Genomic DNA, 25,134 nt, shown 5'->3' on the forward strand with positions numbered 1-25,134 from the left:
GTGCGCTGCTCCCCTCAGCTGTGTACTTCATCCATCTGCCTGTTCTGCTCCCCCGCTCTGTCTCTGGTGAATCCTACTCAGTTCTGTATGCATAAATAAATGAGAAAGGAAGGAAGGAAGGAACTTGAAGATAGGATGTTGCTGGAATTGCTTTTACAGTATACTTTTATTTTGAAATGAAATGTCTCAATTAACAATACTGATCTTTTTACTTTCAGGTAGTGATTAGTGATATTTTTCTTTTCAAATGTTTTAACTGTTGATTATTTTTGATGCAGATCAATACTGAGGAACATGTGGATGCATCTGATCAGGAGGTTATCTCTTGGGATCGTAAAATTCCTGAGGACATCCTAAAGGAAATTACCACCCCTAAAGAGGTACCAGCAGAGAGTGTTACTGTGTGGATCGATCCACTTGATGCTACACAGGAATATACCGGTAACTTGAAATTTAAAATTGATTTCAGACTTTAGATTGTCATTGTATATTTTAGAACCAAAATGAGAGTGATATGTACATGGTAGTAGGTATTTTTCCAATCCTAGATAACTTCTCCAGTTAGATTTTAAGATAGAGAACTGGGTTAAGGCAATATCTGAGCTAGATTAGATATCCTCAACCTTATTTCACCTCCAAGCTTCTGTATTAATGGCATTGTACTGTTAGTGATGGTGGCTCACTATTTCACTGATGCTCCAGTGAAGAGAAGATTTTAGAACAAAATGAATGTTGTCGGATACCTATATACTGAGGTGTTTATATAATGATTTATATATTAAGGTATATATTATTGAAGTATTTATTTATATAACCAAGCTACAGTATTTACTTGTGACATTGGAAGTTTAGGTTTTATTGCACATTTCTATCATTGAAGTTCCAAATAGTAAATCCCATTCACCCAGAGAATACTAAGAAACAAGACTGAATTACTGCAACCACCCTTTTTACCTAGTCCTAACTCAGATTTCATATCTGTGGCTTCTTTCTCATGCCTTGTTCTTAACAAAAATATCTAATTCCTGGTTTTTCTCTGTTCCTAACTCAGATTTCATATCTGTGGCTTCTTTCTCATGCCTTGTTCTTAACAAAAATATCTAATTCCTGGTTTTTCTCTGTTCTCTTGGTATATATATTAAGGTTGGTTAGTTATATATCTGTTCTCTTCCTATATTTTCTCTGAATATGGGAATGTCTGCTTTTTATTTTGTATTCCTGTGCAGAAGCATTGAATTTGACCTATAATATTCAATAGGTAACTGTTGGAGAACAGGGAGAACCATTTGTATATATTTAATAGTAACTAGAATTATTAAATAGTATTTTAAAGAAGCAGATAATAGAATACTGAGGGCTTTGTTTATAAAAAGCCTTCTCTAAACTACACTTGATCTGGTCTTTGAGTAGTGGTAATATTTAGAGAGCATATCCCTTGTGCAGGGACTATTCTAAGTATTTACAAATCAGTCCTAAAATTAAAAAATCATTTTAGTTTATACCTAATGCTGGTTACCTAATTGTCTAGCTCTTACAGAAAAGACAACTGAATTTAAGTAATTTACCAAAATGCACACAGTTTATAGAATAGTGGGCTGAGAGGATAACCCAGCTAATCTGTTTACAACATCAAATCTCAACTGCTCCTTAAACTAGTTATCATTGATTGTTAGACTATGGGGATTTTCATTTAAGAAAAACATTTCATGTACATAAATTCTAATGAAATTGTAAATAAAATTGCAATACCGTATATCCTAAATGTAGATGTTATTTTAACAGTTGTGTTTGGGTTTTTTTGTCCCCTCATAGAGGATCTTCGACAATATGTAACTACCATGGTGTGCGTGGCTGTATATGGTAAACCTGTGCTAGGAGTAATACATAAACCATTTTCTGAATATACAGGTAAGAAATAATGTTTTTCAAGGATTAGTATTATTGAATCATTTGTCTATAGTACTTACCAGTCTGTCAAAAATCTCAGCTGTGGCTGGGTAACTATTAAAGTCATTCCACTAACTTCCCTCATCCCTGAAAACAGTGAGGATCTTATTGGGGCTGATAATACATCACAGAGGATATCTTCAGAGGATAGAGAATGTCAAAGAGAAAGCTGCTTAGTGTATTCATTAATACAACTGGGCATGAATTCCCCAACAACTGAGGTTCTCTGTTTTCTTTTACTGTTGCTAGGGATAAGGTCCAGGGTTCTTATAACTTGATTTCAGTGTGGTTGTAGCCAAATTTGTTGTCCTACCAGGAATTGAGCTTGATACTGTGATAGTTAATGGTAGTGCCAACCTCAGCATCAACAGTGTATGCTGTCACTATGAAGTCTCAATAAACTCATTTGTGTGTTGGCCTTAGGCCTTTTAGAACTCTTTTAGACACTTGCTTCCTTATCATTTTTATATAGTAATATTCCTTAGTTTTCTACAGATGGTATGTTGGGAATGGGAATATGGAAGACCATGCCAAAGAGCTTTTCACACAGGAATAAGCTGGTTCAAAACCTTGCCAGTACTAGCAATATTGGTATGCTATTTTGGTATCACCACAGACATTTTCTGTAGCTTACCAGAGAGGTTAGCCATGGCCTTCTGAGCAGCAGACATGGTTATGAACTATAATCACAAGTCTATGATGACCCTGTGAGTTGTGAAGATAGAGTAGTTGAGGGAAACAGTGGTATAGGTGATATTGGTGACACTCACATGGGAATTGTCATCATTTTAATTGCTAACTCACTTCCCAACAAATTAGGGCCCTTTTAGTTCTTCTGTTTGCTAATATGAGATTCTTGATGACTATCCTATCCACTTTGTGAGTGTTAGAAAATAGCTCTAAGCACCACTATGTGTGGTGGGTTCAATAGTATGCTCTTCAAATTCATATCTATCCCCTCCATTAATTTCCTAGAGCTACCATTAAAATTGTATGTTTTTAGACATCAGATACAAAGTCTTTCAATTTTGAAGGTTAGAAGTCCAAAATCAAGAAATTGGCAGAACCATGTTCTCTCTGAAACCTGAATTGGAATCCTTTCATGTTTTTCTCTGGATTCTGGTTGTTTTCCAGCAGTTTATGGTGCTCTTGGCTGATAAGCACAGTATCTGCCTCCATCATTTATGGCATTCTGCCTTGTATCTCTGTGTCTCTTAAAAGGAAATCAGTGTTGAATTAATGTGACCCTATTCCATCATTAAATCAACTTGGCTAATTATATGTGCAATGGCCCTATTTCTAAATATAAGCAGATTATGGAGTACTGTGGATTGGGGCTTTTGGAGGGAACATGTTTCAACCCATAACAGCACAGAAGCTCAGAATGTGATCTTTGCATTTGTAATTGAAGTTAAGTACAAGATGAGGTCGTCCTGTACTGAGGTGGGTCATTAACCCAGTGAGTATCTGCTTAGATGAAACAGAAAGTACAAACAGACACGTAGAGGATAAGAAGATGTGAAATTGGACACAGATTATAGTAATTTTTATAAGCCAAGGCATACCAAAGATGGCTGGCAGCCATCAAAAGCTAGGAGAGGCACAGAACAAATTCTTACTTAGAGCTTCTGAAAAGAATAAACCTTGCCAACATCTTAATTTTGGATTTCAGCCTCCAGGCTATGAGAAAATAAATTTCTCTTCTTGTTAGCCAGTGAATTTATAGTATCCTGTTACAGCAGCTCTAGGAAACAAGTCCATAAATACCCATACAGTTCTATCCTTTCCTCCAGCCTTCTCCTTTATTTCTCAGTGGTATAACTGATACCACATTAAAAAAAAATTCAGCAAGTGGAAAGAAATAGAAAAAAATTAAATTTACTTGCTTTGCAGAATAATCTTCTGACTCAAATTCTGTCTTCTTTGAGATAAGCAGAACATACATATTTGACTAATGGCTCTGAATTTCACAAAATGTTCTTTGTGCTATTTGACCTTTTTATCTCTTTATATAATTAAGATAATTTTCAAAGATCTGTGACAGGAGAAAAAGTTACAGTATTTTTATAGGTGAGAAATGGGGCAGCTGTTTTGGAAAACATAGTTAAAAGTGTTATTGCAAGAACCAGCCACTCCTTATGCATTTTGTTTGGTATTTTCACAGCTTTTGAACTTTATTGACATATATTCATTTCAGCCTCAGTACAACTTTGGAAAGACTATAAAATGGAAATATAATGTGGCCCTTTTTTGCATGCTCACAGAAAGAAATCCTCCTACTTACTTTACTGAGGCTTTATTTATTTTTTTTAAGATTTATTTATTTGTTCATATAGAACTGGGGTACAGGCCAGAGACACGGTGGGTGAGAGGATTCACCAGAAGCAGAGTGGGGAGCAGATCAGGCAGATCGATGAAATGCACTGCTGAGGGGAGCAGCGGGAGGGTCAGGAGAGGTCTGCCCCGCCATGTGGTCACCTCCGGGGCAGGCGGGGATCGAACTCATGCAGAAGTGGCTTAAGCTTCTCAGTGCTGTGCTTTAACCCACTGCGCCACCAGGGAGGGCCTTACTGAGGCTTTATTAATAGGCAGGAAGAAAGAGCAAAAGAGGAACACATATGATCTATCCCAAATTTTCTTTATATTAGGAAAGAGTAACCCGTAACTTGAAAAGCCCTTTGCTTCATCTCATTAGCTGAATATCACATGGCACTCTTAGCTGCAAACAGAACCACTACTGCAAAGGGAATTCAAGCAGTAAAAAAGGAAGTACAGAGACAATTGATATTGATAAGCCAGTAGAGTCACAGTCTTGGGGCCTTAATGTCTATATCAATTCTTTTAAGGAGGGAGAATGGGGTTAATACTGTGTCCATTTAAAAGAGAATCTCTTCTCAGGAAGAATATATCTATCCCTTGTTCCCCCTATAGTCTATGTCTCAAAAATCTCTAGGAATAAATTTTATGCTAGAAATATCTTTGTGAGTTTGTAATTGTTCTGTGATACAACAGATTTGCCTAACATGCTGTGGAGGATAAATTACTTAATAGTCAGCAAACATTCCAAAAGAATCAATTCTTTAAGTGGGTATATGTTGGCTTTGGTTCCTGGATTGAAGGTTTCTTTGGTATGTGCCCCTTTTTTTGCAATTTTTTTTTCAGCTCCAGACTGGGTTGTTGTTGGCAGGTACTAACTGTTAGGTATTATTTGTTTACCAGAATCTAGCTACACTTACCTGTATGCTGTCTAGCTAATTATGGATGCTACAGACTATAGTTTATGGCAGCAGTTCGAGAAAAGCTTGTCAATGTGTTATCATAATTAATTAGAATTAATTCACTGTGTGAAATTCTTAGAAGTAAAAGATATTTGAATAGTATTTTAATAGAATAATGTATAAATGTGTAAGTAAGTATAGTGTGCCCACTCAGGGGAAACATTATAATATTCACAAATCCAAGCAACAAAGTACCAATCACTTTATTGCCTAAGTATTTTTTAGAGATATAATAAAAAATTCTGTTAACTGCTTTTTTTTCTCATCAGTATTACCGTGAAAGTATACTCCAATAAATATTAAACATTTATATTTATTTACACAAGTATGACATTTTTAAAGTCCTGAAATAATTTTGTCCACATAATATGTCTATAATTATTACTGGGTAAATGGAGTTTATGTAATATGAAGTATGCATTTTTAATATTAAATTGGTAATTTGTACCTAAAATTATTGTACTAAGATATGGACTTTATTCTCTTATGCAATACTGACCTCTGGAGATAGAACATTGTAAATTCACTTCTTTGAGATGACATTTTTCTCCATATTTTCTAAAGAGGTGTCTTTAAAAAGAACCTTTCTGTACAAGAATACTATTAATATAATAACATTGTCAGTCATTTCCTAGTTGATCTAATTTCACATTTCCTCAGGTTGTACATAAAAGTATATTATACAATTGGTTATTTCAAACCAAGGTCCAGTAAAGTGGCAAGTATTTCTTTCGATTTTTAAGCCCTTTCCCCCATGACACGATGTGTTGAGGAAATAAGACATTGTCATAGAATGTATTTTTTATATTCTTCTACTTACAAAATACAAATGAGATCTAAAGCCCTGATTTGGATTACAGTGAGACAGTTTTGTTAAAACTAGATATTCTTCGTGTTTTTTTTTTTAACCGTATCATAGTTTATGTCATAATAGATCACTTATTTATGATGCTAAGATGGTTCATGTAGTCTTTAGCAGACTTCTGAGTTACAAAGTAATTTTTATGGACCCTCCCTTGTGGCGCAACAGGTTAGGACAAGAACTCCAAGCTAGTGGCAGCCTCTTCAGTGCGAGTTGGAGTCCCAGGGCCCGGAGGTGACCCTCATGGCGTGGCAGACCTCTCCTGACCCGCCCACTGCTCCCCTCAGCAGTGTACATCATGGATCTGCCTGTTCTGCTCCCGCTCTGTCTCTGGTGAATCCTCTCACCGCCCCTGCTCCTCTGGCTTGTACCTCAGTTCTGTATGAATAAATAATAAAAAAATAAATCTAAAAAAAATAATAATTTTTATTTTCTTGTTACCAGAAGGTAATCTTGAGAAAGATTTTTGGTACCATTTGAGAACCAGATGCCATTAAATTTTCACATAATAGATTATGATTTTACTGAAGTTATAAAAGAAAAATATCTAATTCGGCTTGTTTTTTTTCCTGCATACATTAGCTAGAATTCACTTACAGAGAAATTTCTCCATCATCTGGTTTTATTTATCCTGAAATCTAGCTCCAACTGGAAAGACAAGATAAATGTTTAACTCCTTCCTTTTACCTATTAAAAAAAAAAAATGTATATTCAGGGTAAACTTTTTCCAGTGGTAACAAATGTTATTTTTATAAGGGAGATCAGGATTTCTCCCTTTTTTTGAGGAATATCCTTATGATCTCATAGATGTTTATTTGATCCAATTTTATATATATTCATATATATATATATGTATATATAAAAGTCAAACTTCAGCTAATTTTTTGGTTAAATTCTTGTTGCTACTTTTGGCTAGTATGTTAATATCTTTATATATCTAAAATATATAACACTTTTCTTTAGATAACATCTGTAGGTTCTTTATCTTGAGCAGCAATTAAATGTACATATTTTAGTCTTTGTGACCACTGTCCCATTTTAGCGAGTTACATAGTTTTAGATGTATCTCTTTCGATTCTATTATTCAGCTCTTCAGATTTAAATGATATCCTTTGGCATTCACCAATACAGTTATGCTGTATTTACAGACCACATTTCTGATCACATTTACAGATCATTATTCTTTCACTTTTATTCCTACCCTTGCTTTTCCTCCAAACCCAGTGGTAACCAATGGTATTCCCTTGGTTGGAAAAAGCTTGTCTTCTAATATATTATATCAGTAAAACTAGATCATGAATGTGATATTCCCTAAGTTGTTGTATATTAAACTCTTACTGTAACTTGTTCCTTGAAAGACGTCTTGGCTAGTTATAAAATTTTTGGTTCACACTGTACCAGTTCCTAGGACTACCATAACAAATTACTATAAACTAAATGGCTTAAAACAAGCTTTGTTCTCTTGAAATCTTTGAGACCAGAAGTCTCTGAAAAGCTCCAGGAAAGAATTTTTCACAGATTCTATAAACTAAATGGCTTAAAACTAAATGGCTTAAAATAAGCTTTGTTCTCTTGAAATCTTTGAGGCCAGAAGTCTCTTTGAAAGCTCCAGGAAAGAATTTTTCACAGATTCTTCCAACTTTTGATTGCTCCAGTCATTCCTTTGTGTTTATAGACATGGTACTCCAACTCATGCCTCCATCTTCATGTGACATTCTTCGTGTCTCTATATTTCTGTAAGTCTTCTTATTTATTTATTTATTTTAGAGATTTTTAAAATTTATGCATACAGAACTGGGGTACAGAACATAGGTGCAGGGCAGTGAGAAGATTCACCAGAGACAGAGTGGGGAGCAGAACAGGCAGATGAACAAAGTACACCAGTGAGGGGAGCAGCAGGAGAAGCAGGAGAGGTCTGCTGTACCATGTGAGTCACCTCTTGGGGATCAAACTCAGGGATTGAACTCATCCTGAAACGGTTGCTTTACAGTGATAAAACTAACCCATTGCACCACCAGGGCTTCTTTTTTATAAGGACACTAGTCATTGGCATTAAAACCAGTATGTAATCCAGTGTGACCTCAGTTGCATTGCAAAAACCCTATTTTCAAATAAGATCACATTCTGAAATTGCCAGGTGGACTAAATTTTCATAGAATGCTATTCAACCCACAGTATTTTCTTGGTTAATTAGTAGAAATGGTTGAGTTGGTATGCTATGTCTGTGGGCATGCATTGAGTCTTCTTGGCAAAAAAGGTAATACTTGATCTCTTTCCTTTGTAAGTGACTTGGTCTTTTTACTTGGAGTAAAGAACTTTTATCTTTAAAGTATAATAATAAAACTGTGTTATATCTCAGATTGAGTTCATTTTCTGGTCAGATGTCTGCATAATGTGTCATTTAGTGTGTACATATAGGTACTTTTATTTCAGTAACATTTGCTTGAATTGTAAGTTTAAAGCTTACTTCTGTTTCATTGTTTGATTTTTCTTTTTCAGGCACTCCTATCAATGTATGTTGACTTTTCTCTCACTGTCACATTTGTCACTTCCTGGCCTCATTTTATCTGTTTCATTTATTTTTGGTTTGCTTTTTTGCTTGCTGTGCCTTTGAAACAAGTCCATTGTCCTTCTTTGATTCAGCGCAAAATCTTCAGTAATTTTGTTCTTTTTTCCCATTTCATACTTTGCGGTTGTTTGTCTTTTCTGTTTTCTTTTTTGTTTGTCTTGTACCATTGTTTTCATTAGTTGTTGCATATTTTCAGTCTTACTGGAATATTATACCATTGCTTTCCTCTGCTATATTTAGCAATGTTCAGGTTGCCTGAGATGTTTTAAGTGTTAGTCTCTGATTTCTTGTTATATTTTTCAGTGAACATTGTAATTTTATCTTGGTTTTTCATATTTGGGCCAGTTACTGTAAGAACAGTAGGAGGGTGGTGGTAGGAAAGGAGTTTGGAGATTCTCAGTTCAGGAACTGTCTTTTCAGTTAGCTGTAGGGAGACATTATCTTAATTATTAGGCTTGGTACTTTGTTTTCATACTTCTGTCTTGTTTCATCAGGGCCTGTATCTTTTACCCCTTCTCTAAATCTCTTTTTGCTGTCTTCTGATTATCTCTCCTAGAAGATTCATTAACATTATCCAGGATAGTTCTCACGACTACACTTATGGTTCCATGTTTTCTTCATGCCACCTCATTGTTCTTTTGCTTTAGTTCCGAGGCTGTTCAGTAGTTCTCATTTTAGATGGAGCCTTTTCATTCTGAGGAGAACTCCTGGCTGACGTTATCTAAGTTTTACGAGTACTGAGAGTGTCACTTCTGTGACACTCCTGCTATACTCTCATGCTAGAATCAGCTACTACACTTATCCTGTTAATCTTTAGTATTTACCACCCTCCTTTCTCATAAATTTGTGTTTATAGCTATTCTCTGTCTCCTACTTATCTTTGAATATTAAGGATGCTTGCATTTGATCTCCAACTTGCTGTGTGTAAAATTTAGAAACAAGTGTGAGAAGAGCCCAAGAGATTGCCATAATCCTTGGAGAACTCAGAAACCCACTCTGTTAATTTTTTTGATTTTTCTTTCTGCAGCCAGGAATAAGTGGTAATGCAGCTGCTTTCACTGCTAGCCATGGTGGACTATATTTTATCCCATAGTGTGTGACTACTAGAGCAACAATCTAATTGGGATAATTCTGAGTAAGTTATTTTCTTGTATGGTTTGGTAGTCAGTGAAGAAAATTTTCAAACCAAGAAAAACATTTCAAGACATCGCAGGGGTTTCCTCACCTTCTTAAAAACATCTGTTCTATTTTGAAATCTAGAGCTTTTTATTCTTATACTCTCGGATAGAGCAGGTATGTAAATCTAACTTACTTAACTCTTTAACTGTTTTATCCTTACAAAGGTCCTTAGGAGATTGAACCAATATGCAAATGAATGAAATCATGAATATATAAGAAATAGAGGTAGTATTGGAGAAAAAAAATGTGCATTTTAAAATTTGAGTTATACAAGGTAATTGGCTGTGTTTATGTCATAGGTTGTCACAGTTTGGGAGTCAGACTGTGAGGTAAAGATTAGCATGCAGGCACTTACTGGGAAGTGCTCTTAGGATAAAATTGTGGAACTGAGAAAAGGATACATGATTAGCTGTCAGGAAAAGTTGAGTTGCACTGAAATAACACTGTGAAGATTCAGCACCACATGTAGGTAGCTCTGGAGCCTGGGGATTCTTAAAACAAGCCTATGATAATCATTTTCTCTGACTGGACAGGATTACATGGCCTTTTAAAACTTGTCTTAATGTATATATGTTTTAATGTTCTATGCATACCATTTTTACACTCAAAAAAAAACCTTTCTGTTTTGGAAAAATACAATTCTGCAAGAGAGGAAAATTTTTTTCAGTCACTTTTAATACTTGAATTCCAGTTTTAAAGTTCCATTGCTCTTAATGGATATCATGTTTGCTTTTCAGCATGGGCAATGGTAGATGGTGGATCAAATGTGAAAGCCCGCTCTTCTTACAATGAGAAGACCCCGAGGATTATTGTGTCTCGATCTCATTCAGGAATGGTCAAGCAGGTTGCTCTTCAGACTTTCGGAAACCAAACTGTGATCATCCCAGCTGGTGGTGCTGGTATGTTCCTTTTTCCCTGTATTGCTTTGAAATGTGTTCCCAGAAACACATTTAGTTGTGTCCCATGCTTGGGAAGAAAGTGAGAATGGGCAGTATTGTGTCAAAACATATTTAGTCTCCACCTTGTTAACCTGTAGGTTGAGATTTCAGTCACAAATGCCTTCTGTTAAAGTACTCCCATAGCAGTAATTTATTTTCCTCAAAATACAGCAAAAGCATCTTCCTGTCGATGTAATAGGAATGATTGTTTTTATGTGATATGACTTCAAAATAATTGCCCTGATTAAATGTATGAGTACCAGGGATAGAAGGTACCATTAAACACATTAAGATGCTTCATATAGCAGAAAATGTCATAATCATTTTAAGTGCTATTAGATTAGCTAATTCCTGGGTCATTTAATACCCCTGAAGACCTCAGCACACATGTCTGGGATGAGACAAAGACTCTAGTTACTATCCAATTTAGTATTAATATTATATTACCTCTGGTATAGATTAGTGATCAACTGACTTTGCTGAAAGGCAATATAGTAAATAAATATAGTAGGGTTGTGATACATGTGGTTTCTATTACATACTACCATTTGATTTTTTTTTTTTAATTACTTTAATAATGCTATGTCCGGGCCCTCCCTGGTGGCGCAGCGGGTTAAAGCACAGCACTGAGAAGCTAAAGCCACTTCCACATGAGTTCGATTCCCGCCTGCCCTGGAGGTGACTACATGGTATGGCAGACCTCTCCTGACCCACCTGCTGCTCCCCTCAGCAGTATACTTCATCGATCTGCCTGTTCTGCTCCCCACTCTGTCTCTGGTGAAGCCTCTCACTGCCCCTGAGCCTCTGGCCTATACCCCAGTTCTGTATGTACAAATAAATAAATCTTTAAAAAAAAAAAAAAGCTATGTCCTGGATTTGGCTCATGGGCCACATGCTCATCCTTATCTTGAATGTTATGTAACATATAAGACAGAATTTTTTTTTTTTTTTAAAGATTTATTCATACAGAACTGGGATACAGGCCAGAAATGCGGAGGGTGAGAGGATGCACTAGGGACAGAGTGGGGAGCAGAACAGGCAGATCGATGAAGTACACTGCTGAGGGGAGCAGCAGGCGGGTCAGGAGAGGTCTGCCACGCCATGTGGTCACCTCCGGGGCAGGTGGAGATGGAACTCATGTGGAAGTGGCTTAAGCTTCTTAGTGTAGTGCTTTAACCTGCTGCGCCACCAGGGAGGGCCCCGACAGAAATATTTTAATATAAAAAAAAAAATATGGTCAGAAACTTTTGTGTTAAAAAAAAAATGTTTTCTCACAAAAATAAAGGGAGATGTACGATTTATTAACTTTAAATCTAGTAGTTTTACCTTGCTTCATTGTTTTCTTATAGGCACTCAGTAAGGTTGGTTAGTAAAGTAATATCTACAGGAATGAGATAGCCAGATTCTAAACCTACTTTCTCTGCATATGTTCTATTTTTTAAACACTGCTACATTACAAAAGGAACTTAAAATAGTGTTGAGAGCTTCTACATATCCTATACTATCATTTTTAACAATATACTCCAAAAAGTAAGGTACTTTCTTTAAATCTTTCAGTAGTAACCTCAGTTCTGTGTTCATCTTTCAGGTTATAAAGTTTTAGCATTATTGGATGTGCCTGATAAGAATCAAGAAAAAGCTGATCTCTATATCCATGTGACATACATCAAAAAATGGGATATATGTGCTGGCAATGCCATTTTAAAAGCCCTTGGGGGGCACATGACTACCTTGAATGGTGAAGAAATCAGTTATACCGGCTCTGATGGCATTGAAGGGGGACTTCTTGCTAGCATCAGGATGAACCACCAAGGAGTAATCAGAAAACTGCCAGATCTAGAGAAGACGGGACATAAGTAAGCAAAGCCGATTACAGATCACAGCTCTTCCAGAGCTTAACAGTCTGCCTGAAATGCTGGAAGCTTCAATGCATCGGCGGAGACTATGCATAGTTAAGGCCATCTCGAACTTTTTAAAGTATTTATGAAACATCAGAGACTTATTTTCCCTGTAATAAGGATGCAAGGTCAGGGAAAATGGGTTGCTTCGTGTTTCAAGTATTGTCTTTATTTTTGAGACTATTTTCGTACTGTTGTCATACACAAGGCGCAAATATATATATTTGTGAATTAAAATCTATAGCTGAGTCTACATTGTTATGAGTCACCATTATCACACATCATGGATCTTCACATTTTGTTAGTATTTTCTTAGAGAATTGGGCTAAAGAAGGGATTGATTTTGTGTAGATATTTAGTGTTACTTTATGATTATTTCTCATTGAAAATAAAGTAAATGGGGGTTTTTAACCCTTAATTTAGATGGAAAGCACAAGAAGTCACACATTCATTAATATGCAACAAATGCTCTATTTAGCTGTTACTGAATATTTCCTAAAGATTAAAATAGAAAAAGCTTAATTTTTTTTCCTTTAGAATTTTAATAACAGGTTCACCAGCTAGTAGAGAATATAGATACATAATTGTTACACTGTAATTGTAATTGCTATGTGTGTGTTTTGTTCTGTTTATAATGAAAAATGTGTTTGTATATGGGTTCAACATTTTTGTCATCTTACTATTGATTTTCGTTTGCCCTATGAATAATGCATGTCTCCATCCTTTCCCTCTTGACCAAAATTTAGTCTTTACCTTATGATGTCTGGATTAAGGATTCAAGGTTAGCAGTAGGATTTGGGTACATTTTCTCACTAGGATTAAAATATTCTGCAAGGCACTATAAGAGTATAATTGATCTGCTGTTGAAAGTTATTTGACATTACCTGAATTAAGCTACCTTTTGTTTTCAAAGACTTTTAGTACTTTTTTAAAAATCTGCCAGGTTTGTATATAGGGATTCTCCTTTTCAAGAATAAGTTATGGTTGCTGTTATTATTAATAAATGTATCTAACCAAACTCTGCTTTATAGTTTCCCTTAAGGTTAAAATAATGAATGTTAGAGTTACTTTCTGAAGCAACTTTTTTTATGTCCAATATACAGAATCTGATTGGGAGAGTAGTTGTGTCATATTCACTTTCACAGTAATTAGAACCTTATTTGTGAGCTGTTTGTCACTGGATTGTCTGATAGCTCTGAATGTGTTATCTACAAACTTACAAATAGTACCATTATTTCATGTGACATGGATTTCCCTGTATTTCATTAACACTGTTAGGAGGGAAATTGTCATAGTTTCATGGGTTCTTTTTTATTTTAAGTTTTCTACTCTAAAGCAACTTTCCACTTAATTTCTTATTGTAGAGGTAAAAATATCGGGGAGCAGATATACTCACCGGTGAAATATGCATACAACTCTGGGTTCCCAGGTTTCCACATTATATTGTCCAAAACCACCTAATTCTCATTAAGGAACTGGCTCTAATAAAAACATGTTCACGTCTTACTTCCATCTAGTCTCTAGCATCTGGCACAACTCTGATAGTGTATATTACTCAGTGTGTAGATTTTTGTTTACTGGAATTCATAGTTTTAGAAGTTGGCACGCATGATATTTAAACACTTTGCAATCCAGAACAGAATATTGGAGACCTGATCTTTGTACTTTGCAATGAACTGAGGCAATCTTATTTGTGAGAAGATAGTTGAAGCATACATTGCTTCCAGATTCCTGTGGGGAAGCATTTGTTTTCAGAGTAATGTGTCAAACTTAAGGAAATAGGACTGATATGGTAGGAAGTGCAGGTTTTTGTTAATTTTATGTAGACACTTATTTAATGGAAATGAAACATTCATATTAACAGGCATGACTGCTCTGGCTTTCTTTTTCATTAATTTGCATGTGTAGATGAAGGAAGGATTTGTGTTAAGTATACAATTTAAGATACTGATTGACAGGTACATTATTTTTATAATTTGTTGGCTATAGTCTAATTGATTTTCAGTACTTTGATAGAAAGTGCACTTTTTGTTTCTAAAATCAGTATACATTTCAAAACTACTATAAGTATATGAGAATATTTATATTGATTTTTATGATACATTGTTGGGCCAGAACATACCAGTAAAACACATTATGAATAAGTAAGTCATGTAATTTCTCTTAGAAATTACATAAAATAAAAATTATTTCTAAAATTGAACAAAGTAACTAGAGTACTTTTAATGACCCCCCCCAACCATCTCCTCAATTACTAGACTTCCCCTTCTCTTATGTTGCCCTTATTTAGAGGATAATTGTCCCTTAACACTGAGTTCCATGTACCACATTTAGTAAATGTAGCAACATTAATAGCCCTCAGTATCCATGAGCTGTTTCCTTCCTCTGCCACTCTACTCTGTTTCCTGTCTCCCTGGGCTGTTAACTGTTAATGTTTTAATTTCTGTTCCTCTTAATAGCATACTCTTCCCCAACACTCCTGAATTCTTTCATAAACCTATTTTCCTCAGGATTAGCTGCTAAAATCCTATGAGTCTAATGTAAAGTTCCCAGTGGGGACAGTCAATGCTGGCTGGAATCCCCTAAAAACACAAAGGAAAAATCACCATTTAACCATAAAGGTTTACATTGTCAAGCCCAACCCGATGCCTCTGTCATTACAAAGCATTTCTTTTGATTCCGAAGAAGAAGAAAATGCAAAAAATACAAGAGTCAGATGTATGATAAGCCTATTTAGGAATCTTGCATTTTTCTGTTAGTTTGCACACTGGTGTGGTGAACATTACAAAAAGCCTGCAAAGTTCTATATGTATTTTCTGTCATTATTACAGTTGAGATTCAGAGGCCCACATACTTGTTTCTGGTATACAATTGTCCCCTTACGCCACTTCCCCTCCCCCCCCTTTAAAGTGAATACTTAAATTGTTTATGGCTGTTAATGAAGTACACAATTGTTTGAAGTAACAATTGTTCAAATCCTTCCTGTTTATTGAATGCCCTTTGATATTGCTGGAACTAGGTCAGAGGAAGTGGGGAGAATAGCTAAGAAAAGACTGGATGAATGATAAAGTGTGAAAGGCAGCTGAGGGAAGAGACAAAGCAGACATCACTGAGCCTTAGGATCATGAACTCTGCTTTTGTCTCAGTTAATTCAAATCATGGGTTTCATTAGCAAGTAGTAACTATCCTTTGTACCCTAAGCATAAGTAAAGAATGCTGGAGTGCCACTCCTTATTTGTGAGGGGAAAAAATGCAGCTTGTGTTTCTTGATAGAAACACTTTGAAAATGGCTTTATAGAGAAGTTATTGACAGTTTAAAAACAGAAGTATTTGGAATATTCATTACAACTTAATACTGGGTATGTATTAATTAGTCCTGGATAGAAATAACAGTCTCATTTTAAACCTTTGTTGAATTTATACATAGTTATTTTTAATATATGTCTACAAAATGTCTTACAACATGTAAAATAAGCCTATGTTTTTGCTTTTAATCCAAAAAATAAGTTGTGCCTTAGTGGGCCATTATATGTTAATAAGGAAAGACAAAAACTTTTTTTAATAGGTGAGGAAAATAGGAACATTTTCATTAAAATTTTAAGTTCTTTCAATGTTTTTAAAATTATAGTTGGGGAAACTTCGTTAAAGTTGATATAAAATTATTTTTGCATAATTAGCATTTACAACAAAATACATTTTTATAAGAACTGGCATTTTGATGTATATAAATCTGAAATGATACTTCATCCTTTATTTTATAATATAAGTCTAGGATAGATTACATTGTTAAAAATTTTACTTTCACATTATTTCAGTGTGCTTTACTGTAACCTGTTCTCCTTGTCCTCTGAGTCACTTTGGCTTTAAAACAAAACTTCCTGGTACCCTATCAATGATTTCCTTAAAATATATATACCTGTATATTGTATGGTATATAACAGCAAACTAGAACAGTTTCTAGCAGGGAGTAGTTCTCATTAGCAGTAACTGACAGGAAGAAATATATTTTGTACTTAAGAAGGTTTTGGTTTTATGAGATTCTGGTTATATATATTGTTTTTATTTTTATTTCATCAAAGGCTGGCAAGTGTTTGCATCCCAGTTTATCACCTTAAAGGAAATGTTCTTTAAAAAAATTGCTTTAAATGTTGAGTGATGAATAATTCTGTGGGAAAAATGAGTAGTTTCCCTTGAGATAATATAAGCCAAACTTTTAGAAGTTAAGGATTATGAGTAAATAACAACTTGTTATGTATTGTGTTTGTAAGGGTTCCCTAAAATATGATCACTGTTAATTTGTGTAAATTGCAAAAACAAACTGTTGTTTGATTTGTAGTATGTTTCATTAAATTTCTTTTTGAGGTATGTATTATAAACATAGTAAACTTTTATTCAGGAAAGACTTGTTCATCCTGTATTTTGTTTTAAAAAGAAGGTACATTATACCAAATCATCATTAGATCAATTAGCCTAGAAAAATAACATCTCACTTCCCCAAATTATCTTGTCTAACCCTCTTTGTTATTCATATTACATAAAGGAAGGGACCCTTCAGGACTTAAATTTATGTGTAAAATATGGACTTTAATTTCCATGTACCCTTACTATCCACCGTTGTCGGTAGCCAACACTAGCTTTATGATCTTACAGGAGAGACCGAGATCTACCTGGTGAACTGTGGTGCTGTTGGTGGGGATGGTATTTAAGCTGATAAATGTTAGGTAGACACACTGTGTTTATATTAACTGAAATTGTGTTTCTTGTCTGTCTCTGCATCTTCAAGCTTTGTTTTTATTATTATTGCCTCTTATTAATCTCTTACAACAGGCTAATGAAAGGGATTAAAATTGAGTGGTTTACCTTTGAATACCCCTTTCTCCTCCACACATTTAAAACTGAGGGGAACTAAGCCATTTCCTGTTGCCAAGACATGCTTAGACACCTGTTTCCCTTACTTCAAATGCTTTAATCTTCCCCACCATCAATTTCAAAGAGGTTCTGACTTCAGCCTTTGTTCACAAGTAAGTTCAATTGTTTGCCTTCCATGTTTTTAAATAAATGTGTGTTTTTATCTATAGCACTCATTTTTGTATGTGCTATTACTTGTAAACTTCTTAAAGACAGGTACAAGGTCTTAGTGACACTTGAATTTCCATCTCAACCCCAGCGCTTGCCCAGTGTCTTGATCAGATTAGGTGCTTAATGTATGTTGAACTAAATGGAATAAAGGATTGCTACTCGCATCAGCATTTCGCAACCTGTTATGTAAGCTGATTGGTTGTCTTCCTCTGCTGATTGCTTGTCTTTTTTCCTTTACAAGTGTTTTATTACCCTATACACAGTGAATTTTGTAAGGCTTTGCTTTATTTCCCACAGATAACATGGCAAGTTAGATCTAGAAAATATGATTGCCTCTAGTGAAATCACTCCCAAATACTCTGCTTCTCGACATACTTTGCCAAACAAATTTGAATTTCTGTATCAATTAATCATCCGACAGTGATGGTGTGCTGCATTTGATTAATCTCTCCCTTTTTTAAACTATAGAAAAATATACATATTTACCATTTTAGTCTTTTTTTAAGTGCAATTCAGTGGCCATGAATACATTCACAATGTAATTGTAACTATTACAGTGTAAAGAAAATTCATGTAAGTAGAGATTGTATCCTTTAGTCACTTTCCGGTCCTCCTGCCTGCCTTTTTCTCTGAATGTACCTACATTTAAACTCTTAATGTCACGGGATTCTGTCTTCTCACCATGCACATAAAAGTCATCTGCTTAAGAATGGAATATATGAAAAACAGCTATAACAAAACTTTTGAAATTATTAGATGTTAAGAGAGGAAATAATAGAAAAAACTGTTTCAGGTTTTTGTTTCCCTCTAGTCTTGTAGATGACAAAAAACAACAACGACAAAATCACCCAGGCTGTTCAAGGTGTTTTAATTTTAATTGGTTTCTTCTGGGGATCACTAAAGCAGCAGCCTTAGACAAGACCTTTCTATCATTGGGGAACTACTGGTCTCTCTCTGTCCTGTACTGATGACTGCTCTTTGTTACAGTAAATTTTAAAGTATAAATCGACAATCTCAAAATCAACATGATTTCTCTAAAATTTTGCTTGTAAGTTTCTTGATTCCATGAAAAATTACCAGTCAGATTTTCAGATTAACATGTCATATTTAATGCTGATGCATCCTGTCTCAGCAGTGAATTCTTAGGAGGTTGCTATTTTGGAATTCTCTTTCCACACCCAGCTGCTCTCTCTAGACAGCACATACACAGACACACATACACACACATACATCTATTTAGGAGGTAGAAAATATACTTTTTAATGCTGAGACAGGCAGGTGACTTCTTGACGCTTTTAGAACTCTGAAATATAAGGTTTATTTTGTCTGAGACCTTTGCAGTTTGGGGTACACATTAAGACATCCATAGTGAACCTTAATAATTACATGTATCATTATATGTGCTGGGCTCAGGGAAGACAATGAATGAGTGAGTGAGTGACATAGTTTGTTCATCTTCCTCTACCTCTTTTGTTTTTTGTTTTTTTTTCATTTCTGGGATCCACGTCAATTCCAAAGCCATCTAGCCAGAAAATATCATATAAGTTTCCATGGTTGCTGGTGAGCTTTCTTCTTAGTGCATTTTAATTTCAGAGAATGTGGCTCTCTTTTGGTATTTCTATTGCCATGCCTAACATATATCCTGACAAGAAAAAAATATTTACCGTTCCATGAAAAGAAATAGAAGCTAGCGGCATCACTTTCTACAGCCCTCTTGTCCTACCAAAGAGGGGGTACTACTTAGTACTAGCACCTTGCTTTAGACTATATGAAAACAGTGGTAACTGGAAAATAAATAAATAAAAAGTGAGATTAAAAGGAAGTGAAAGAGTAGTGAATATTTTTTTAAAGATTTATTTATGCACAGGGAACAGGGGTGCAGGCTGGGGTTGCAGAGGCGGTGAGAGGATACACTAGAGACAGAGGGGGGAGCAGAACAGGCAGACCCACGAAGTACACTGCTGAGGAGAGCAGCAGTATGCTGCGCCATGTGGATCACCTCCCGGGCTGTGTATTGAACTGGCACTGAAGTGCTGCTTGCACCGCAGGGTCCTAACCCGCTGCACCACCGCCACCCGGGAGGGCCAAGAGTAATGAGTATTTAAGGAAAATAAATGCACTCACAAACAAGATGGGGAATCAGATCGTGTGCATCTAAGGGTGGATAGGTAGCTTAATTTGTATGCCATATTTACATTTTTTAAGGACTTACTGTATTATTTTGATTAAGATAACAATGGTTTACAACTGTGTGTATGATTTAGAAAACACAACTCTTTATGCCACAGCACACCTGCCACCAGAATACCCATAATCCTCTATCACAGTCACAAATCTCTCACCCCTTTGTTCCTTTCCCAGCCCTCTGGTAGCTTTAGTTCTACAGTCAGATTTCCAGAGCTTGTATTGGTTTAGTTTTTTGCTGCTTCTGTTTGTTCCTTGATATATCACAAGAGTGAAGCTAAGTTATCAGGTATTCGTTCTTTTTTTTTTTTTTTTTAATCTCTGAGTGGTCCTCTGTGTGTGCACAATTCATCTAAATCCATGTGTGTCATGTGGCACACAGGTTGTTTCCATAACATGATTATTGTAAATAGCACAGCAGTGAACATAGGACTGCATATATCCCCACAAATTAGTGTCTTTGCATCTTTTGGATCAATAGGTAGGAATGTAGGAATGGGATTCCTGATCATAAGATAGACCTATTTTTAACATTTGAGAGACTCCAAATTGTTTGTACTGCAAATACATTCCCACTAAAAGTGAACAAAGATTCTGTTTTCTCCACACGTTCAGCAATGCTTGTAATTTCTGGTCTTGATGTGTCATTCTCACAGGTAATACCTCAGTGTGCTTTTTAATTTCCATTCCTTGATGATTGTTGAACATTCTGGAATGTTCCTGTTGGCCATTCATATGTCTTCTTTGACAAAGTGCCTACTTACCTCTGCTGCCCATTTTTAGTTATTTTTATTGAGTTGTATGTGTTTCTTTGTAGATCTTGGGTATTAGCTTCTTATCAGACATGTGAAATGCAAATGTTTTAACCCACCCAGTAGTTCCATTTATTTATTTTTGCTTTTATTTCCCTTGCCATTGGGAAACCCTGAAAACATCCCTAAGTTAATATAATGGAGTGTTTTTTCTGTGTTTTCTCCTATGTGTATTATAATGTCAGGCATTAGCTTTAAGTCTTTAATCCACTGTAAGTTAATTTTTCTATATGATGTGACAGAGTGATCTAGTTTAATAGTTTCTATGTTATTCAATTTTCCCAGCACCATTAATTGACAAGACTTTTTTTCCCACTTTATACTTTGGCCACTTTGTCATAAATTAGCTGTACATATATTTTTGCATTTTCAATTCTATCCCATTGGTCAGTGTGTGTATTTTTATTCCTTTGCCATTCTGTTTTGATTGTATTACTTTGCAATAACTTGAGATCTGGGAGTGTATTCCTGTTTTTGCCAGGTTTGCTTCTGCTATCCAGGGTCTTTTGTGGTTCCATATGAATTTCAGTAATGTTTTCTCTATTTCTTTAAAGAGTTCCACTGAAATTTTAATAGTGATTGCACTGACTCTGTATTTTGCTTGGGGCATGATGGTGATTCTAACAATGTGTTTTTGTTTGTTTTCAATTTTTTACTGAGGTAACACTGGCTTGTATCATTGTATTGGGAAGTATAGGATCCCCTGCTTCTGGTGATATTACCAAAACATCCCCATTACCAAAGCACTTAACATGACCATAGTCCATTCTGCTCCTGCCAGTTTGTGCTCACCCTCTCATTCCTACTCTGAATATCTCAGTTCAATAGTCAGCTTTCAAGAACTAGTTTTTTTTAATTCATATGAGAATTTTTTTCATTTTCATTTTTTTAAATATATTCATTGCATCATCCTTCTGTACAAGACATGATTTCCCCATGAAATTCCCACCTCCAGGTCACCCGTGCACCATCACCATAGTCCCTAGTGCTCTTCCCACTCCTGTCAAGGATTAGTGTAGATGATCACAACCTGCTGTCCAAGAAGCACTCAAATCCCAAGCAGTGTTAATTCCATGTGGAATACAGAGAAACAAAATTCTCAAATTAAGCCAAATTAACCTACTTATACACAGGTTGTATTCTCCCAGGTCATTCACATCCTCTGGTTGCACAAGTTAGGGGCTTCAGGGAGAGGGAGGCATAAAAGAGCAAGATGCCTTTCCCAACTCCTAAAGCCAGACACAGGCAACAGTGTTCTGTGGGGAAGCTTGGTCTCGACAACTGTAAAAGTCGGGACCAGCAGGGAAGCCCAGAAGTCACTTAGGGGAAAGGTGGGTGCTTCTCCTGACTGTTGAAAGCAACCATCAGCTACTTGGGTGTACCTGCCCAGCCGTCCAAGTAGGCTTCGTCAGAGGACACGTGCCCTTTTTCCCTGCCTGAACTGGAAGCTGCAGGAAAGACCTGAGTTTTTGCAAGGGGAAAGGTAAATGCTTCTGCTGGTCATGGAAGCCCACTCTGGTGTCCCATGTTCAACAGGCTGGGATTTCCCTAGGAGATGTGCACTCCCCAGGGCAATAGGAAATAGCTTGCAGGGGAAAGGTGAGCATCTCTCTGGACCCCTTCAACCAGCCACAAACAACCCAGATGTGCTTTATTCAGCGGACATGCTCTCTGGGGAGGCTCTCACTCTGAAAGCTTACTCTGAGAGCTGCCTGCAAGCCCCAAAGTTGTGTATTGGAGGCAGAAGGATGAGTGAAGGCTTCTTCCTGCTGTTTATGCTGGTCTCAGGCCACCCAGGTGCCCGCTGTTCAGCAGGCATGTGGCAGGCAGGCAGGCATACCTGGGCATGGGCGTTTGCTGCAGGTAGTCAGTGTCCCTGTGCAGTGCCCGAGGCAGCAAGTCTCGTCCTTCCTAGCCTTTCCAACAGTCTCTCTCTTTCCTACTGGCAGAGACGCTGGTATTCCCATGCCCAGTTCTGCTCTACCACATTTAAAGACCATAAAGAGCTCATGAAAGGGAGGCAAAGATTCACATTTTAGACATGGTCTTCCATAGGGGGCCAAAGGTGACCTCCCAACTGCCAAATCTTTCTGGCTTTAATGTTGCTCTGTTTGGTTAGCATTTGCTAGAAAATGTCTCTGGGAAAAGCTTGCATGTTCCATTTGTACAAGTCAGGATCCACAGGGATGCCCAGAAGACACTTGGGGGGAAAAGTCACTTAGGGTGGTTCTTCGTCTGACAGTTGAAATCAGTCACAAGCTACCTGGGTGCCCCTCAGTCAGCAGGCAGAGGGGGTTCTCCAGGGGAAGCTTGCACTCTTCCACTGTGTGAACTTCCAGAAAACCCCTTTTGATGTTAGTCACATCATTTTATTTTAGTAGTTCTTCTAGCCTGTTGACTACTTACTGCCTTTCAGTTTCTTTCCTAGACCATAGATTCCTTCCACTCCGCCTTTGTGTTTCCAGACTTCTATGAACTTTCATATTCAGCCTATTCTCCAAGAGCAGATTTCAACTATTTTCTGTATACTAATGACAAGTTTCTATCTCCCAATTTCCATCCCCTCATATGTATTTTAGAACTATATTCCAAAATGCTTATCTTTAATTGAATAGCTTGTAGGCTCCTCAATTTCGACTAGTACAAAGCTAACTAATTATATTTTGGTGGGGAAAGTCTGGTCGTCTTCTCACTTGAGTACCTCAGTGTCCAAAAAGTCTCACAGATTATTTCAATGACTTTTTCCCAGTTGTCTACCCTTTTCACCCAGTCTCAAATGCGCTTATGAAATGTCCTATAGATCTTTCTTTTTTTACCCCCATTACTTCCTTAGTCTTTCTGTATCTGTGAAAACTTAATTGAAATACTGCTCATACTTGTTGAATGTTACATAGAGATGTGTATATGTACACATGACGGGACACTTAGAGGTTTTATTTTGGTTACTATGAATAGTGGTACAATGAATTTCCTAGTTCAACCTTGGATTACTTTTATCCTTTACTCTAAGAGTCATTAGGATCTTTAGAATTATTTTCAAAAAATGAAATGGGTCAAAGACCTGGTCTTATTTAAAATGTTTTTCTTCATTTACAACCAAAGTGTGACTGCACTTGTCAGTTACACTCTGCTTCTTGAAGCATCCACCAAGGTGCTGGGGCTCAGTATCACCCATGTGCCCGGGATACCTGCTTGGCCAATTCTACTCCTTGCTGGGGTCACCCTCTTCCACGTGTTTTTCCTTCAGGAATTATTGGTTTTGTTCTGCTGTGATCTAGCTCTCATTTAGAGCAAATGACCACCCATCTAAATAAACAGTACTTTTTAAAATCCAAAATGTCACTGGCGTGCATACTTAGGGGAATAATAAACTTAACACAATGCTGCCATTGGCAGAAAGATAATTTTGCAAATATTGTTAAATGGTATGTTTTATGTCACTATCATCACATTTAAATTATACAATTATTTTAAGAATTATTATGTTCTATTTCCAAGTCCATAAAATAATATTCTTATAATTACTGAAACATTTAACATTATTCTTAGTGAGACTTTGAAAACTTATTTCTAAACCAATCTGTGTTATACTACTGGGGTATACAATTTCCATAATCAAATTATCTCTATTTTGGTTTCTTTTTATTCAGAGTCATTTGAAAGCTTTTAATGAAAACATTCAATAAATGAAATAAAAATATGAACTTTTAAATTTTTTTAAGCATCAATCATTGCAAGTTTCAATCATTGAAACAAATCATCGCAAATAGGAAAATATTTAATTTTATTCATAGGAAAGCAATAGAGAAGGAAACCCAATGATAGCACAAACAGTATATAAGATTTAGCTTTGGAATTTTACAAATATGTGTTAGAACATCCTGAGGTCAAAAATCTTTTGCTGGACCTCCTCAATTAAATTAGATTATGTGATGGGATGGAATATAAAACAACTGAGAATCCACATAATTTTTTCAGACTTTATAATTGGAGAGACATTCATAACAATTACAAAAAGTGACTGTTTAATTGAGAAGACTGTTCATTTAACTCATAAAAGTATTTGTTGAAGAGAAGTATGTAAATGAGTAGTAAAAGACAGTAATATTTGGAACATAAAGAATATTTGGACTGCATTATTTGTTCTTTATAATGTGAACAGTGAAAATTACCAATATCTTCTATTTACTTGAACATGTACCTCAGCATCTGAGTGAAAAACATTTCCTCAATTAAATATATGGTTTTACTTTAGAAAAGGCAGTTTCTCTAGAAAAAAAAAAGAATATTCACTTCTGCTATGTAATAACCCATTCCTAAATATAATGACTTAAAATAAACATTCTTAGCTCATGACTTTGTGGGTTAGTGGTTTGGACTGGGATCAG

General features: G+C 36.0%; 1 protein-coding gene across 1 annotated transcript in view; it reads left to right on the forward strand.

Moving 5' to 3' along the window:
* Positions 1–12,924, forward strand: part of IMPAD1 (inositol monophosphatase domain containing 1) — a 26,870-nt gene extending 13,946 nt beyond the window's left edge. Inside the window, exons 3-5 of the mRNA XM_004679863.1 lie at positions 1,813–1,908; positions 10,573–10,734; positions 12,362–12,924. Coding sequence (XP_004679920.1) covers positions 1,813–1,908; positions 10,573–10,734; positions 12,362–12,633 — 530 coding nt within the window. The 3' untranslated portion in view covers positions 12,634–12,924. The remainder of the gene's footprint in view (positions 1–1,812; positions 1,909–10,572; positions 10,735–12,361) is intronic.
* Positions 12,925–25,134: the final 12,210 nt, after the last annotated feature.

Source organism: Condylura cristata, unplaced genomic scaffold (genome assembly GCF_000260355.1).
Source record: "Condylura cristata isolate star-nosed mole 26May11 unplaced genomic scaffold, ConCri1.0 scaffold00009, whole genome shotgun sequence".
Classification (NCBI taxonomy): domain Eukaryota; kingdom Metazoa; phylum Chordata; class Mammalia; order Eulipotyphla; family Talpidae; genus Condylura; species Condylura cristata.